The sequence below is a fragment of the Lissotriton helveticus genome, chromosome 4_1, assembly GCF_964261635.1.
Source record: "Lissotriton helveticus chromosome 4_1, aLisHel1.1, whole genome shotgun sequence".
Taxonomy (NCBI): Eukaryota; Metazoa; Chordata; class Amphibia; order Caudata; family Salamandridae; genus Lissotriton; species Lissotriton helveticus.
The window spans coordinates 1,617,841,770-1,617,859,452 of NC_136063.1; the positions used below are offsets into that span (position 1 = coordinate 1,617,841,770).

A 17,683-nucleotide genomic window follows, 5' to 3' on the forward strand; every position below is an offset into this window, starting at 1 on the left:
TCAGTATTATGGAGGGTCGTGGAGGGGGTGGGGGGGAGTGGGCAGGAAGCAGGTGCGGTAGGGGGGATGTGTAGTATGGAGGTAGGGGTCAGAGTCGGCAGGAAGGATTGCTCTATTTTTGTAATTTTTTCAGAGAAAAAGAGGGCTATTTCTTCGCATCTCGACGTCGAGGCCATAAGTACAGGCGGAGCGGCTGAAGTTTGATTGCGAACAATGTTGAACAGTTCTCTGGGTCTGTTTTTGGCTTGGTCAAGTTGTGTTCTGAAAAAGGATGCTTTTTGTTTAAGGATGTGTTTTTTGTAAGAGGATCTTGCAAGTCTGAGGCGAGCTAGGTGCAAGGGGGAAGGGTGCAGTCTCCATGTTCTTTCCGTCTGTCTCAGTGAGCGTCTTTCATTGTTAAGCTCCGTATTAAACCATGATTTGGAAGGGACGGTTCTTTGGTTTTTGAGCTTAAGCGGGGCCAGGAGGTCTAGGGTTTCAGTAACTGCTTTGTTGTAGTGTTCAGTAAGTTCATTTGCGTTAAGTGAGGGCGGAATGGCGAGAAGTTGGGCATGGAGTTTGGATTCCAGTACATCCGGGGGGATATTATTCAAATTTCTGGCCAGTTTCGAGGGTTTAGTGGTTTTCGTGGGCGGGGGAGTGGCAGAGACCGCTATAGAGAACAGTATGAGATGGTGGTCGGACCAGTCGATGGGAACAATGTTGGATAGGAGGGCTAGATCTTTGCTAGTAATTATTGCATCTAGGATAGCTCCTTTGGAATGGGTCGGGGAGTGACAGAGTTGCTCTAGGTCATTGATCTCGAGAAGGTTGGAAAGGAGGGTGATAGAGGGATCGCTGCGCTCATTCCAGTGGAGGTTAAAGTCTCCCAGGAAAATGATGAGGGAATTCGAAAGTGAGGATTGTGTAAGAATGTTGGATAGTTCATCAACGAAGGGATGAGTATTGCCGGGAGGGTTATATATGTTGTGAAGGCGAATGGTTTGGGAGCCGTGAATTTTGAGTTCAGCTTCAAGGTATTCAAGGGTGGAGTAATTAGTATTATTGACAAGGGAAATTTGTAGTTCCTCTTTGAAGATGATGGCAACACCACCGCCAATTCGGATGGGCCGGTCTTTCCTGAGAATAGAATAGCCCGGAGGAGCTAGGAGGTCCAGGATGCTTGTCGAGTGGTCTTTGAGCCAGGTTTCCGTTAGGAACGCAATGTCGATGGATTCACTAAGGATAGTTTCTGATATTTCAGTGGCATGTCGCACAGCGGACCGACAATTAACAAGCATGCAGTGAAGAGGTTTCGGGGGAGTTTTAGGGAGTGGAAGGGAGTGGATGGCTGTGAGTTGGGGAGGAGGTCTAGGTGAGCAAGGTGAGCGGGGAGTTCGGCTAGTCCCCAGTATGACAGGGATGCTGGAGGCCGGGGGAGGCTGGAAATTAGTGGGTGAGCAGTGAGGGTAGGATTTGCAGAGGTCGAGCATCTCCATGGGGGAGAGGGGGCAGGAGGTGCGGAGAGGAAAAGTAGATATGTAAGCAGGTAAAATTCCCTAACACTAAATGGTTTTAGATGGAACTTTACAGATTGAAATATTTTGAAACAGCACTGAAAGACAGAGGCTATACTTATATGTGTGCAAAGACTGCACTGCCTGCTGGACTACATACACAACAGTATACTCTCCCAAACCAAAAACACCTATCTATCAAAATCTGCAACAGGAAGGACCATCCCCATCTTTTTCTGGTCAGTCCCCAAACTTAAAACCTCTCTAACACACTACAGTGGAGATAAGAAGAAAAACACTTTCATGTGCTTATGCCGAATTCGAGTATGTTTACTTTATGCAGATTGCCCACGGCCCTGCAGACATTACACCAGTGTAAATACAGAGGAGTACAACCCAAGAAATCTTAAAGCATTGGTAGATTTCCAGGACTATAATTGGGGAATCTGCAAAGAACCATTCATTCAAAATCTATACAAAATCAGTGTGTAAACAAATTTCCAATTTTCTTTAACATATGTCAAGCAGCCACCATATTAATACCAACAACAATTGATCGCAGGATTTTAATACTCAGTTGATAGAAATACTGTTAGAGCACTCAATAATGGCGGAATGTTTGCACGATAATTGCCTCATTAAATACCTCTGGTTGCTGAACCATAAGGGGTGCATTATGAATTCAAATTAATATTGGATGCGCCAGCTACACTGTTAAAAGCAGTCTTACCTGGGAAGAGGTTGGCAAGATTGACAGGAGGTTTGTTGGTATCAATGGTTAATTTGTGGTTTGCATTTTTCGAAGGCTGTACAGGAAAGCAAACCAACTTTAGCGGGAGACGAAATTTACACTGGATCACCCGAGGCACACCTGAAAAGAAAACATAGGTGTCATTATTTTATTGTATCAATGGGAGTCTGTTTAAACTCTGTGACATACAAAGAGGCTGTCTAGGATAAAGAAATAGTCTACAGAGACAAAGATGAATTCATAGCCGCAAAACATAGGTTGAAAAGGAAAGTGGGCCAGTAGCCCTGAGATGTTACTAAACAATTCTATCACTGTAGACACCAACTCCTTTTATACCGACAATGACATGGAAAATCACACCAATGACAAAGCCACAGTTTTAAAGAAGTGAGATGTTCACACTCAGCAAAATGATGTAAAAACCGTTACATATACTAACGATTATTTGTTTTTTAATCATCTGCTAACACCTTAACTGTAAACAACATCTGCAAACGAGACAAACAAGTTTGGCATGACCCTCACTACCCGTTAAACTCAATAACTGCTTCGTGACAAAATTTTAACTACACTTAGCAGGTAGATGGTAGATAGGCATGTCTTACTTTTTCTACTGACACATAGCTACTGCCCTAAAAATAACTAATATAAAATACTGCTGATAATAATCAATATCTTTTAGTAGTTGACAGCAGTGATTCATTTCTGCCTTGTCATGTACAGTGACCGTTTGCAATATTTTCACATTTTAATTCTAGCAACAAATTCAACACATCTAACCCGATGTCAGTTGCGGTGTGCGCTGCCATTCAAACCTGCCTCAACTTCACTCGTATTTTTAAAATTGTATTTAGCATTGTTTTTAAAATTGCACTGAGTCCGAAATGGGAGTGTGGGGAACAAGCATACCTGTGACATCATTTCCGGCTGCTCCTTGGCCCCGGTCCGACACGGCTTGTGCCGTTTGCTTGGAGGGCCCCCCTGGAGTCAGAAGCGCGGTTAGCGCTCTAGCGTCCTGGCACTTGACGCTATTTAGGGCAAGTCTATGCGCACGCGCGGCTGACACAAACTAACCTGAAGTTAGTTGCGGTGTGCGCTGCCATTCAAACGTGCCTCAACTTCACTTGTATTTTTACAATTGTATTTAGCATTGTTTTTAAAATTGCACTGAGTCCGAATCAAGAGTGTGGGGAACAAGCCTACCTGTGACATAATTTCCGGCTGCTCCTTGGCCCTGGTCCGACGCGGCTTGTGCCGTTTGCTCGGAGGGCCCCCCTGGAGTCAGAAGCGCGGTTAGCGCTCTAGTGTCCTGGCACTTCACGCTATTTAGGGCAAGGCTATGCATACGCGCAGTGGACCCGCGCAGCGTGCCGAAGGCGCGCCAAAGGCAAGCCCGTCTGTGCCCGTCCGCGCCTGGCCCGGGCCGAGGGCCAGAACCCCTGCCCTTATAACTTCGGGACCTATTTCTTACTCCCGTGAAGAGCTATGGGGGTGGAAACCTGACTCTGAGCCTCTGTGCTGTCCTAGGATCGATCCTTTGATAGAGCCCAGTAAGTGCCCTTACTGTGATCTTGGTTTCGCTTTCTGGCAGTCGCTGTCCTTGAATCGACAAACACAGCAAGAGTCTAGCAAACAGTTCAGGGCCATGTTACTTAACCCCTTCGCTGCGGCGGCTATTCCGCTGCAGCGCTAAGGGGGTGGGGCGGCCGTGCGGTGGTTCCGTGCTTGTGATGGAACCGCTCCGTCACGGCTCGCGGGTGAGCTGTGCTTGTGACGGAACGGTTCCGTCACGGCCCCGCCCATTCTTCAGAACATCAGCGCAGGCGCAGAATTCGCGCCGCGCAGGCACGACGGCAGGGCCGTGACGGAACTGTTCCGTCACCAGCACAGCCCACCCGTGGCTCGTGACGGAACAGTTCCGTCACGAGCATGGAAGAGGTTAACACCCGCTCCTTAGTTAAACAAAACTTGGAGATGGCCGAGCTGATTGACAGTCTCAAACTAGACTTAGCCTTTGTTACAGAAACGTGGGCCAATGAATCCTCAGACCCAGACCTAATAGCAGCTCTTCCCCCAAACTTTCAAATTACTAGAGTCGACAGGATACATAAACAAGGGGGGGGGGGCTGGCAATTATTGCAAAAAATGATATCTCAGTGAAAGCTTCCTCACTGGGCACCTCATCTGTTTGTGAATTGCTTGAGTTTCAGGTTCTATTGAACCACAATGATTCTTTCAATGGTCTCCTAATCTATCGCCCTCCTAAAGCTCAGCGCCCGTTGCTTGACATCCTCACCCCTTTTTTAGAATCTAGCACACATTATGCTAGTTAGGATGTATGACATTACAACGCATGCTTTTACATCGCATGCCTTTACAACGCTGTTTTTACAACGCATGCCTTTACAAGGCATAGTGCTTTTGGGCGCTGGATAGTGAATTGTTTAATTTACTATTCCAACTCCAGTCCCCGTGGATAGTAGGGAAGGTGTTGGATAGTAAATTAAACCTATTCCCTATCCTAGAGCGCCCCCAGCGCAATGCGTTGTAAAGGTTTGCGTTGTAAAAGTTGCGTCGTAAAGGCACTGCGTGGTAAAAGTTGCATTGTAAAGGTTGTTCACCTGCTAGTTATACTATTTTAGGGGATTTTAATTACCATCTCGAGAATTCCCTGTGTACTAGTAGTGGTGACCTTGTTGAGGCACTGGCTGGGGTGAGCTTGGAACAGTTGGTTAAAGAATGTACCCACGATGCGGGACACCCTTTGGATGGTATTTTTACGTCCAATCCTCTGATCAATATCGACAAAATTCTTCCAGTGGTATGGTCTGACTATAGAGCAATTATATTTTCAATTAAAACCACTGCTCAACCACATAGTGAATCTGTGTCGTCTCCATCTTTTTCCTATCGGAACTGGGATAAAATGGATCGGGACCTTTTCTACACCGCCCTCCAAAAGAATGCACCTAATCCGGGGCTAGACATTGACCTAGACATCGACCTAGCGGTCAACAAACTTAGCGACTGGATTACCCAGGCGGGCAACAAAGTTGCGCCTCATCTTATTTCTTCGACAAAAAGGAAAAAACCATCTGAACCTTGGTTTTCAGAGACTCTAAGGCTCCAAAAACAATTGTGTCGAAGGACAGAAAAACAACGGAGATCGAACTATAGTACAGAATCAAAAAAGAAATATGCAGTCTTTGTCCTCTTATAAAAAATTAATTAAGGAGGAAAAAAGTAGGTACTACTCGGACAAGATCGCAGTAGCCAACAACTCGAGTAAAGAACTCTTTAAGACGGTAAAAAAATTAGCAAAAATCCCCGAAAAAGCGATTCCGAATAATAATGCTCATTTCTGTAATATTTTAGGCCAGGCTTTTGTTGATAAAGTGCAAGTAATTTATGACACTTTCTGCAACACTCCTATTGAGCTCATTGCCAACGCTTCCCCCATAATGGACACTCAGAATTTTTCTTTCACCCCACCCAGTAGGGACCAAATCTTTCAAACCATTAAAGAAATTAAATCAGGAGCTCCCTCTGATCCTTGTCCCCCCAAGATCTATCAACTGTGTGCTGAAGAGCTTAGTACGCATCTAACAGATATATTTAGGGGAATTATACAGCTCGGAAAGTTCCCAATGGTTTGGAAAGGAGCATCGGTGCTTCCTCTGTTAAAAAAACCTCAATTGAGCACTGACGATGCTAACAACTATCGACCAATCTCTAGAATTCCATTCTGTGCAAAGGTCCCGAAGAAAATATTTAATATCCAACTTTCCACCTTCATCTCCTCAAACAATCTATTGGACCATTCTCAGAATGGATTCAGAGAAGGGCACAGGACTGAATCGGCCCTGGTGATTGCTAGTGAGGAGCTCAGGCAGTCTTTGGACGGAGGCGGGAAGGCCACCTTGATACTGCTAGACCTATCGGCGGCCTTCGATACCGTCAATCATAATATCCTTATCTCTAAACTGTCTGAGCTGGGTGTGCGCAGCTTGTCACTAGAACTACTTCTATCCTACTTGAATGAACGATCATTCAGAGTAGAGCTAGGAGGTGCCAGCTCACAAATCTTTCATTTACATTGTGGAGTGCCTCAGGGATCTTCCTTGAGCCCTACACTCTTCAATGTATATGTGGCCCCTCTAGCAGCCTTAATCAGACAGTTTGGGTTTTCAGTAATTAGCTATGCCGATGACACACAAATTGTGGTGTCAATCACCGACAACGAAAGCGAGGTGGCAGACCGCTTTAACACTTGTATGTCAAAAGTGAATAGCTGGATGCAAGCCAACTGTCTGAAACTAAATGGTAGCAAGACAGAGGTCTTACTTTTGTGAACTAATCCTCTGGGTTGGTCGCCTACATGGTGGCCCTCTGATTTGGGTGAATGTCCCCAACCAGTCTCCAAAGTCAGAAATCTTGGGGTGATTTTTGATGATCGGCTAGCATTTAATAGTCAGGTCAATGCTCTTACAGCCAGGTTCTGGGCTACTCTTAAGTTGATTAAAAAGAACTGAGCTTTTATTCCCCCAGAGACATAGAAAACAGTGGTAATTGCCCTCGCAATATCCAAATTGGACTATGGCAATGCACTGTATCTTGGAATCCAAAAGCAATATCGAAGTAAGCTTCAACGTCTGCAGAATGCGGCGGCCAGACTAATCTTAAATATTCCCAGGCATGAACCAGTGGCTCAGCGACTGGTGGCACTCCATTGGCTGCCTGTTCGGAAAAGAATAGCTTTTAAGGCATTATGCATTACATTTAATGCACTTCACGGTAGAGGTCCACTCTATCTGACCTCCAGAATAAAATACTATGCTCCTGCTAGGAATCTTAGATCGGTCAGTCACAAGTTGCTGCAAGCACCCAGATTCAAACAAGTTTGTTTAGGGGCAGATGTTTTTTGGTAAGAGTGACCAATCTCTGGAACAGTCTACCCATCACGATTAAAAGTAGTCCGAACCTCAATATGTTTAGAAAATCTTTAAAAACCTGTTTTTTTCAAACAGATATTTAACACACACGCATTTGCTCTGGGCATTCGTTGCGCTTTATACATTTTTAAATAAAATCAAAACCAAACACATCTAGGAAGACAGAATTAGCACGGTGTGCTCATATCAAGGTGCATGTGGCCTTGGTTTAAACCTTGGTTGGTCTGCCAATCCATTCTAAAATTATAGAAATTTTAGGTAAACTCAGTTTTTGAAAGTTGAAAAAAATCTAAATTAACGGCAGCGATGCCCTTCAGAAAGCAGTAGCAACGTAAATTAGGGTATGATGGCAAATGTAATGCTATTCTCAGAAGATAGTGTTTCTGTTTAACTAATATATACATGAGCTTAACCCCTTGACCGCGGCGAAAATTACGCCGCGGTGCGGGTGATTTATGGCGTGGGCGTGGTTCGGAAGGCCCCCGGCCGTCCTCTGCACACGCCCACGCCCACCGTGACGTCGGACGGCCGCTGGCCGTCCGACGCATGGAAGGGGTTAAATTAAACATAATACCACGATTCCAGAGATTTCCATCTGGCCAGTCTTAAAGTGGCCTCAAAGCAGCTGCAAAACGTAAATTCAAAGAAAAAATACAGTCCTGCAGTGAACTTATACTGTTTTTCAAGTCTTGTAAAGCAATTTACGTACATTTCCTGTAAGCGACATTTAACCAAAATGGAATCTCAAATCCCGGCAAGTCATAATTTCAAATGCAGGAATTGGTTTGTGTAACATGGTTGTTATCCTAAACTTTTTCTAAACTTGAAATTATGGCGTGCTGGGTTCGGCCTATGCCTACTTCCTTATTAAAGGTACAGGATGTAAACGCATTTGTGTATACTGTTCAAAACATCACATGACTACTGTAAAATGAAATTAACCTGTACATCAAATACTTCTTGGCATTTGGATGCATGAATATACTTCTTTGGAAACGTCCTAAAGCAAAAAGAAAGCCTTTCTTCGCTTCTAAATACCCCTTTAATACCCTCCCTCAACACGGGGGCATTTTAAAGCCAAAAGCTTCCTCTATGTCAGTTTCGAATCATACACCTCTTCCACTTGACTTAAACAGGACTCACAAATGACACCTTGAGTGAATCTGTCACGTCCAAAAAAGCAGTAGCTCCATACCGAAGTTTGGGGAATGTTATCATCCATTCAAGCTTTCATCACCTAAACACGACCGTCGTCCTTATACAGAAAGGACATTCACATCATAACCACCCTTTTGTAAATGCACTAGGCTAGATGTTCAGAAATGCCACATATTTTCTAAAGTAGATTCTCCTTCTGGTCGTTTTCCCTGACATCATTTTTGTAGTGACTGAGGGGTACATGTATGAAAATCCCCTTTTGCGATTCTCAAATAGCAATTTTTTGAGAATCGCTATTTGAGAATTGCAAAAAGGGATGTATGTAAAAAATCGTAATTGTTTAGCGATTTCTGAGTTTTCATTAATTGCGATTAGCAAATTGCGAAATCGCAATTAAGGAATACTTTCCCATTCATTTCTATGGGCCAGTAGTCCCATAGGAACGAATGTGAAGTCATTATCAATTTGCGATTCTCAATTTGAGAATCGCAAATTGAGAATAATTTCAAGGGTGCAAGGGTGTCATAAGGACACCCTGATGCACCACTGAAATGAACATGTGTGCCTATATGGCGCACATACATGCCCTAAGGGCATGTATGTGCGCCATATGGCACCTTCACAAATGCCAAAAAGTGCATTTGTGAAAAAAAACGCAAATTACCACCAACTTGAAGTTGGTGGTAATTTGCGATTTCTTGAGGCGAAATCACAAAAATTGAATGCTTGTTGCATAGCATTTAAGGAATCGCAATTGGCGATTCCTTACATGCTTACTCAAAATTAAGGAATCGCAAATTTTGCGATTCCTTCATTTTGCTATGCGATTTCCATAATACATACCGTTTTGCAAATTTTTAGTCGCAAACGCTGCTTTTTTGCGAATCGCAGCTTTGCGACTAAAAATTCCAATGATACATCTGCCTCTGGGTTCCGTAGACCCTGTGCTGGACAAAGGGAAGGTGGGAAAGATGCAGTAGGTGAGAGAGTCCAGCAGAAGAAAGGGACTCCTACTATGGAGGGGAGATGCGGGTACTAAGTATGTTGCTGATTTTAGAACTCGGGACTGAGGTTCGATTCCTGGCCTTGACTCAAAGTCCTGTGATTCTGGACAAATTACTTAATCTTCCTGTGCCTAAAAAGGTGTAACATCTCCTACTTCCTTTGTAAACCGCTACCATGCCCTTAGGGAAGGTTCACACTATACAAAAACTGCACACAAAAAAAGTCTGTTTCCTCCAGTTGGCGCGAGGGTGATTACATTGCCTAAAGGGCATTGTATATTTCTCGCCAGGGAGCTGCTTGGTGATGATAAATCAGGGCGGATGAGAAGTAAACATCAAGTAGCTGAATGTCTATTGTGCGTTGTTCTTACGCCGCGTATTCTGTGTTCTGATTCCTACAAAGGGCAAAGGACCTTAGGATAGTAACTAACTGATCCAAAATACTTAATGTGTGAATCTCTCTAGAAATATGACCCGTTAAAAAAACTACTTCCAGTGGCAGGAGCTAAAAGCACTTAAAAAAAAAAAATTAGGTTTAAAAAATGTTAATACATTTTCAAGGGTCAAAATAGACAAGTAACAGCATACCTCTTTTAGGGGAAAGAACGGACAGCCCCTACTACCTCTCAAATATTCCCAAAGTGGACTTTGCAGCCTAACTAACAAATCAAATATCTCCACATCTTGTAGTCCACCCCCACAACAGCTCTTAGGACCCATCCCTCCGAGAACCGGCGCTGCCCTATCTAGGGGCCATATGTATCAACATTCCGTTTTGCAATTTCTAAATAGCGATTTTTAAGGAATCGCTATTTAGAAATCGCAAAATGGTATGTATGTAGAAATCAGCTTCTTTTTAGCGATTTCTTAAAATTCCTTAATTGCGATTAGCAAAGTGCTAATCGCAATTAAGGAATAATTTCCCATTCATTTCTATGGGCCAGGAGGCCCATAGGAATGAAGGGGAAATGTGAGATTAGCAATTAGCTAATCGCACATTGAGAATATTTTCAAGGGTGCAGGGGTGTCCAAAGGACACCCTGCTGCACCCCTGAAAATGACATGTGTGCACATATGGCGCACATACATGCCCTAAGGGCATGTATGAGTGTCACATGGCACATTTTGTTTTAAAAAAAATTGCTTTTTGAAAGGAATTCGCAACTTACCACCAACTTGAAGTTGGTGGTAATTTGCGATTCCTTAGGGACAATTAGCAATATTTTTTTGCATGATACATTGCATTTAAGGAATCGCAAATTTTGCGATTCCTTAAATGCAATCGCAAAATAAGGAATCGCAAATTGTGCGATTCCTTATTTTGAACCACATTTGCTTAATACATACCATATTGAGAATTCGCATTTGATACATATGGCCCTAGGTCTTTTCAATGGCTCTCTCGCGCCTTCGTAGTCTGTGTATCCTTAGATCTTAGTGCCCCATTTGCATAAGCCTGTATCTGACCCAAGAGTTAAACATGATTATCCCTTCCACCAGTCTGCAAGATTAATTGGTACATCTTCAAGGGAATAACACCCTGAGGTACTGATTGCATTTAAAGTCTCCGAATTCATTCGTCCTACATACAGTTACAGTCTATTTTTCAGAATACTAGCCGCTCTCAATTAGTTCATGGCCAAGGAATGCCACATCCGTTATATCGTTGTTGATACCACTTACCTCTTCCAGTGGGCAGCTACTGCTTGCCTACCTAACAACAGTGCCAGTATGTCAATGGAAAGACCATTTTTACTGGGTACAACGTGAGCATTAACTCCAGGTACCTAGGTAAGACAATATCATACTACTCAATCACCAACACAACTTCTTCCCAGCAGTTCCTTAGCTGAAGCAGTCCCACAAGATAAGTAATAGTGTGCTTTCACCACCGCAACAGCTTCACTCTGATTTCCCAACTGCCCACTTCTGTATCACTGCTGTGGTACAGTAAGATGAGGACACATTTATAAGGAGATTCCCTTTATGGAACACTCCGATTTTTTCATGCACAACTAAGCACTGGAACTTAGCTATACCTGACTGATGATCCTTAATCAGAGCTTAACTGATCCTAGGTTGCTTGTGTTCCTGTTCATGGAGGACCTGGCCTTGCAGTTCAGGCTGGACTGTTCCTATTGGAGCAGGATCAAAACTGATTTGTGTTTGGTTGGGACAAAACTGAGTTGGCATGGTGTGCAAAATAACAGTGGACTGGGATTTGGCCCTGAGTAATTACCAGTGGGTGGGGTGAGAATAATTCAAGCATCCCATCCATCACTTTTTGTATACTTCAGTGTTATTTATATATAAAGCACATACTTAGGCAGCACCATGACTTTCCTCCAAGACTTTTGGGGTACAGTATATTTATGCCATGTTTCAAGAGCCGCCAACTCAGTCTCTAGTTCGGAGCACACGGCAATACAAATTTTGTTAAAGCTGACCTCCTACTCTAGGAAATGTCCTCTGATGATAGTCTTTAAGAGCTCCCAAATTAAGCCCTTATTCATAACCTTAGTTAGATTTATCAGCCTTACGGTGGTCTCACGCAAATCTTTTGCCTTCTCCCCTCCTTTTTTGTTGAATTTGTTTTTGTTAGGCTTAGGAATCTGTGCACCAGTGCTAAAGTGCTTGTGCTCACCCCTAAAAGATAGTAAAATTGGCTTACACCTGATTGACATATTTAATGTACTTATAAGTCGCTAGTAAAATGGTATACCATATACCCAGGGCTGGACAATAAAATGTCTCTAGTGGGCCCCTGCAGCACTGAATGTGGTACCCACTTAAGTAGCCCCTTTAAACACGTCTCCGGCCTGCCATGACAGTCTGTGTACAGTTTTAACTGCCAATTCGACCTGGCAAAATAAACCCCTTGCCAAGCCTATAATTCCCTCATAAAGGTGACCCCCAAGGTATGCCCTTAATGTCTAATAGGGCAGGGTGCAGTATATTTAAAATGCTGGACATGTACTTTTATGTTTTACATGTTGTGGTAGGGAAAATCTCACAAATTAGTTTTTCACTAATGTGAGGCCTACCTCTCCCATAGAAAGCACATTGGGTTACCTTATTACATTTGATAAGTGATAACCTTTGCTTGGAAGCAGGTATACATGTCATGTTTGCTTTCTAAGGAATTGAAATTTAAAGTCCTCTTTCATGGTAAAGTCAGATTTTTTGTCACAATTCTGAAACTGTCACTTTTAGAAAGTTGGCATTTTCTTGTCCTAACCATTTGGTGCCTGTAGCCTGTTCCAGGGTTACATGACTAGGTGTGATTGGCAGTTGGCCTTTGTGTATTCCTCCTAAACAGTGACACAATAGGGGGAGGGGGTGTTGGCATGATGGAGGCGGCGGAGCTGTGCACAGCCCCACTTGCACTTCAAAGCAGATGCCTCAGCTCACACACAAATAACTTCACACTAGCATTTTGTGCCTCCAGACATCCTGGGACCAGGGCAGGGAGGCAGGACATTCTAGACACTTCTGTGGGGGAGTTTTCTTCTACGTCAAAGTGGTGCCAAGTATGAAAATAACACTCTCAGACCCACTCTTCAGTTTACTTCTAGACCTGAGGAAGATGGTGACTGAACTGCCATGCTGCCTGTGGCCTGGTGTGGACTTTATTGGACGGCCTTGCGACACCAAGAGGTCTGTCCTGCTGCCTGCCTGTGCCCCCAGCAAACTGCCCTGCTGCTTGAGACCTGCTTTTCTGCTTGAATCCAGGACTTCCAGAGTGACTCTTGGCTGGCCGTGCAATCAGAGCCTCCGAGACGGAAAAGGCTCAACCATTTTGAACCCACACCTGGCCCCACCCTGAGTGAGTACAGATCCTCCAAGTGGTGTCCCTCCAGTCCTGGACCATTGAAAGGGGTCCACAAAGCCCAAATACAAAACTTGGAAATTAGAAAGTTTTCAGCTAAAAAGTGCTCTGAGACCAGAGACGAGACCAGGACCTAACTGCTCGCCAATCCTCCCAAGGTGCATCGCTGGTCAGCCGGACTTCACCGTAGCTCCGGCTACATTATTCTCTGCAGCAGTGAATACTTTTCAGCAAATCCTCACAGAAGGGTTTTTCAGCATCGTGAAGCCCTCATTGGCTACAGCCTAAACTTCGTCACGCTGGAGATTTTTGACTTATAAAAAAGAGACCAGGTCCAAATGTAGAGATCTTCACCATCACTTCACCCACCGGCTCCCAGATGACGACTCCTTCCTGAACACCGCCGGCTGGCTTATCCTGCTGAACTTTACCTTCTCAGGTATTTATTTTTCAAAATTTCTTTAAAGTGAGTGGAGACCGGGTCCAATCCACTTCTTATATCTGAACCACGCTCCATTGCGGTTGGCCATGACTTTGGACTTTGCCCTCGACAAGATGCTCACAGTTGGTGCTTTGATCTTTGACATGCTATTTTTCACTTTAAACTTTCACAAATTGGAAAAAATCCACATGAAGTTAAGCCATAGAGATGACAAACTGTGGGAGGATCTTAGTGAATTGCATGAGTTCTGTAATGCCATTTTGAACTCAGAACTGGGTGTGAATGACCTGCATGAGTCAGACACTAGTGGGGGTATGACCGTAGGAGAGGTGGAATGAAAAGCAAAAAGTGACAGACATGTAATTATCCTTGCAATCACATGCACTGTCATTCACTACTCCATTGCTATTGTAAAAGTACTATCTAGTGTGGATGATCACTTGCCTTCGACCTCCATAAACGTACAATTGCTGAAAATTTTGTTCAAAATAAAAACATAAAGGTAATACAAAAACACATATGTATCAACATTCCGTTTTGCAATTTCTAAAGAGCGATTTTTAAGGAATCGCTATTTAGAAATCGCAAAATGGTATGTATGTAGAAATCAGCCATAGGATAGGAGATCTGGGGCATTTCTAAGTTGAAACGGAAGTTCATTCCATGCTCTCGAAGCACAGTGAACAAAGCTTCCACCTCCCCATTTAGTATTTTTAAAAGGGGCAATTTGCACTTGTTTAGACCCAGTTGACCGTAGTATTCTGCCTGGAACATACCATGAAAGTTTACATTTGAGAAACTCTGGTCCTGTCCCATTAACGGCCTTAAAAACAATAAACAATGCCTTAAAGTATGTTCTTAGCTTTACTGGGAACCAGTGAAATTTCTTAAGTTCTTCCTTGATAGAGGCGAACTTAGGTGTTCTGGTCACCATTCTAGCTGCCACGTTCTGGACCAATTGCAGCCTGTTCATGTGTTGTTTTTTAACATTAAGATATAGACTGTTGCAATAGTCCAGACGCAACATTATAAGTGCTTTCACCACAGTCTTAAGGTTACTCTCAGTCAGGAAGAACTTAATTTTCTTGATTATTCTAAGGACCATGAAACAAGCTGAAGTCACCATGCTCACATGGTCCCCCATTGTAAGTTTATTGTCCACCACAATTCCTAGATTCTAGGCTTTTCTTGTGGGTACTGAACACAAGCCCAGATCCTCCAGCCACCCCTCTGGTATCCACACCCGTGGATTATTGCCAAATTTTGAAACCTCGGTCTTGGCAGAATTGAGTTTTAAACAATTGGAGGACATCCAGGCCGAAATGGCACTCGTGCAATCATGGAAGCGATCACCTGCCTCCTTTTTTGCTCCCTCCGTCAGCGACAACACAATTTGTGTGTCATCCGCGCAGGAGGTGAGCTTAAAGCCAAATGACCTGATGACTCCAGCCAGAGGTGCCACATGAATGTTAAACAGTGTTGGGCTAAGAGCTGAACCCTGTGGCACCCCACGCGGAAAAAGGTTCTGGGATGTTGCCGTCTAGGTCTACAGTTTGTGACCTATCCGACAGGAAAGATTGTAACAATTTTCAAGCAGAAACCTTTACACCTATTTCAGATAACCGGTTCATCAATACCCTGTGATGAACCGTGTCAAAGGTCGCGGATCAATCAATCAATCAATCAGAGCATTTGTATAGCGCACTACTCACCCGGAGGGTCTCAAGGCGCTGGGGGTGGGGGGTGGGGGGGTCCGCTACTGCTCGAACAGCCAGGTCTTGAGCTGCTTCCTGAAGGCGAGGTGGTCCTGGGTCAGGCGGAGGTGGATCGGAAGGGAGTTCCAAGTCTTGGCGGCCAGGTAGGAGAAGGACCTTCCTCCTGTGGTGGCTCTTCGGATGCGGGGGACGGCGGCGAGGGCGTGGCTGGTCGATCGAAGCTGGCGCGTGGGAGCGTAGAAGTTGAGGCGGCTGTTGAGGTATCCTGGTCCTTGGTTGTGTAGGGCTTTGTGTGCGTGGGTGAGGAGCCGGAAGGTGATTCTCTTGTTGACCGGGAGCCCACTTGTGGGACACCCCCGCGCCGCACGGCCACCAGCTGCTGCGTGTGCCCCCCTGCTGTGCCCTCTGCCTCGCTGACAGCCGCGCTTCCGGCTGACCCTGCCGTCGTTGCTCTGGTCTGTTTGGACCATCATTTGTGCTTGTTTTTCCCTCGCTGTTTTTGTCCGTTCTGAGTGTTGTTTTTGCCGTCATTTGTGCTTGTTTTGCCCTCGCTGTTTTTGCCCGTTCTGAGTGTTGTTTTTGCCGTCATTTGTGCTTGTTTTGCCCTCGCTGTTTTTGCCCGTTCTGAGTGTTGTTGTGACCACCATTTGTGCCTGTTTCCCTCGTAGTCGCTGCCCGCTCTCCCCCGTGTTTCCCGCCCCCCGCTTCCCGCCACCACCGCCGACCCCGCCCCTTTTTTCATTCTGTTCCCTCCCCGCTCCCGCCTCCCAGCTGCTCCGCCCACCCGCGCACTTGGCCTTAAAAGGCGACCGTGCGACACAGGTGAGTGTGACCCACTTGTGGGACACCCCCGCGCCGCACGGCCACCAGCTGCTGCGTGTGCCCCCCTGCTGTGCCCTCTGCCTCGCTGACAGCCGCGCTTCCGGCTGACCCTGCCGTCGTTGCTCTGGTCTGTTTGGACCATCATTTGTGCTTGTTTTTCCCTCGCTGTTTTTGTCCGTTCTGAGTGTTGTTTTTGCCGTCATTTGTGCTTGTTTTGCCCTCGCTGTTTTTGTCCGTTCTGAGTGTTGTTTTTGCCGTCATTTGTGCTTGTTTTGCCCTCGCTGTTTTTGCCCGTTCTGAGTGTTGTTTTTGCCGTCATTTGTGCTTGTTTTGCCCTCGCTGTTTTTGCCCGTTCTGAGTGTTGTTGTGACCACCATTTGTGCCTGTTTCCCTCGTAGTCGCTGCCCGCTCTCCCCCGTGTTTCCCGCCCCCCGCTTCCCGCCACCACCGCCGACCCCGCCCCTTTTTTCATTCTGTTCCCTCCCCGCTCCCGCCTCCCAGCTGCTCCGCCCACCCGCGCACTTGGCCTTAAATGGCGACCGTGCGAACGCGCAGCGTTGACGCGCAGCGGGCGCGCCGATTGTGCGCCGAAGGCGCGCCAAAGGTAAGCCCGTCTGCGCCCGTCCGCGCCTGGACCGCGCCCAGGGCCAGGACCCCTGGCCCCCACCGACGGAAGCCGACCCGACGAACCTACAACGCCGCCGATCTCATCGCACTCAACACCGGCCGCATCCCAGGATGTCATCGAGCCGCCCCGAAGCACACCCACGGACCCTTCAGCTGCCACGCCTGCAAATTCACCTGCATCCGGACTCACCCTGCACCTGCTCTCGCCAAGCCGAACATCAGCAGCAACCACCTCAAGTGCATCCTGCTCAACACCCGCTCCGTCCACAGACACGCCGTAGAACTCTGGAACCTCCTCGACACCACCGCCCCTGACGTTGCCTTCCTCACCGAGACCTGGATGAACGCCTCCTCAGCCCCAGACATCGCCATCGCCATCCCGGAGGGCTACAAGATCATCCGGAGGGACCGCACCGCCAACCAGATGGGAGGAGGCATCGCCATCATCCACAGAGACACCATCCGCATCACGACCAACACCGACGACACCCTAACCACCGCTGAACACCTGCACTTCCAGATCCACACCAACCCGAAGACCACCCTCAGAGGCACCCTGATCTACCGACCCCCGGGTCCACGCACACGATTCAGCGAGGACATCGCCGACTTCGTCAGCCCGCATGCCCTCCCCTCCGCCGACTACATCCTCCTGGGGGACCTCAACTTCCACCTGGAGAACAACAGCGACCGCAACACCATCAGCCTGCTCGACAACCTCGCCAACCTCGGACTCAAGCAACTGGTGACCACCCCCACCCACCTCGCCGGACACACACTCGACGCCGTCTTCTCATCCAGCAAAGACGTCACCTTCAGCCACGCAACAGGACTCCACTGGACGGACCACAGCTGCGTCCACTTCAGCTTCAAAAGAACGACGATCC

At 46.1% G+C, this 17,683-nt stretch overlaps 1 protein-coding gene across 5 annotated transcripts in view; it reads right to left on the minus strand.

Annotated features, from left to right (window-relative positions):
* The window catches only part of BBS9 (Bardet-Biedl syndrome 9), a 1,968,820-nt gene that overhangs the window by 1,087,073 nt on the left and 864,064 nt on the right, over positions 1-17,683 (minus strand). For all 5 annotated transcript variants that reach the window (XM_078688232.1, XM_078688235.1, XM_078688233.1 and 2 more), the window contains one exon: positions 2,227-2,367. In XM_078688232.1, the coding sequence (XP_078544358.1) occupies positions 2,227-2,367 (141 nt within the window). The remainder of the gene's footprint in view (positions 1-2,226; positions 2,368-17,683) is intronic.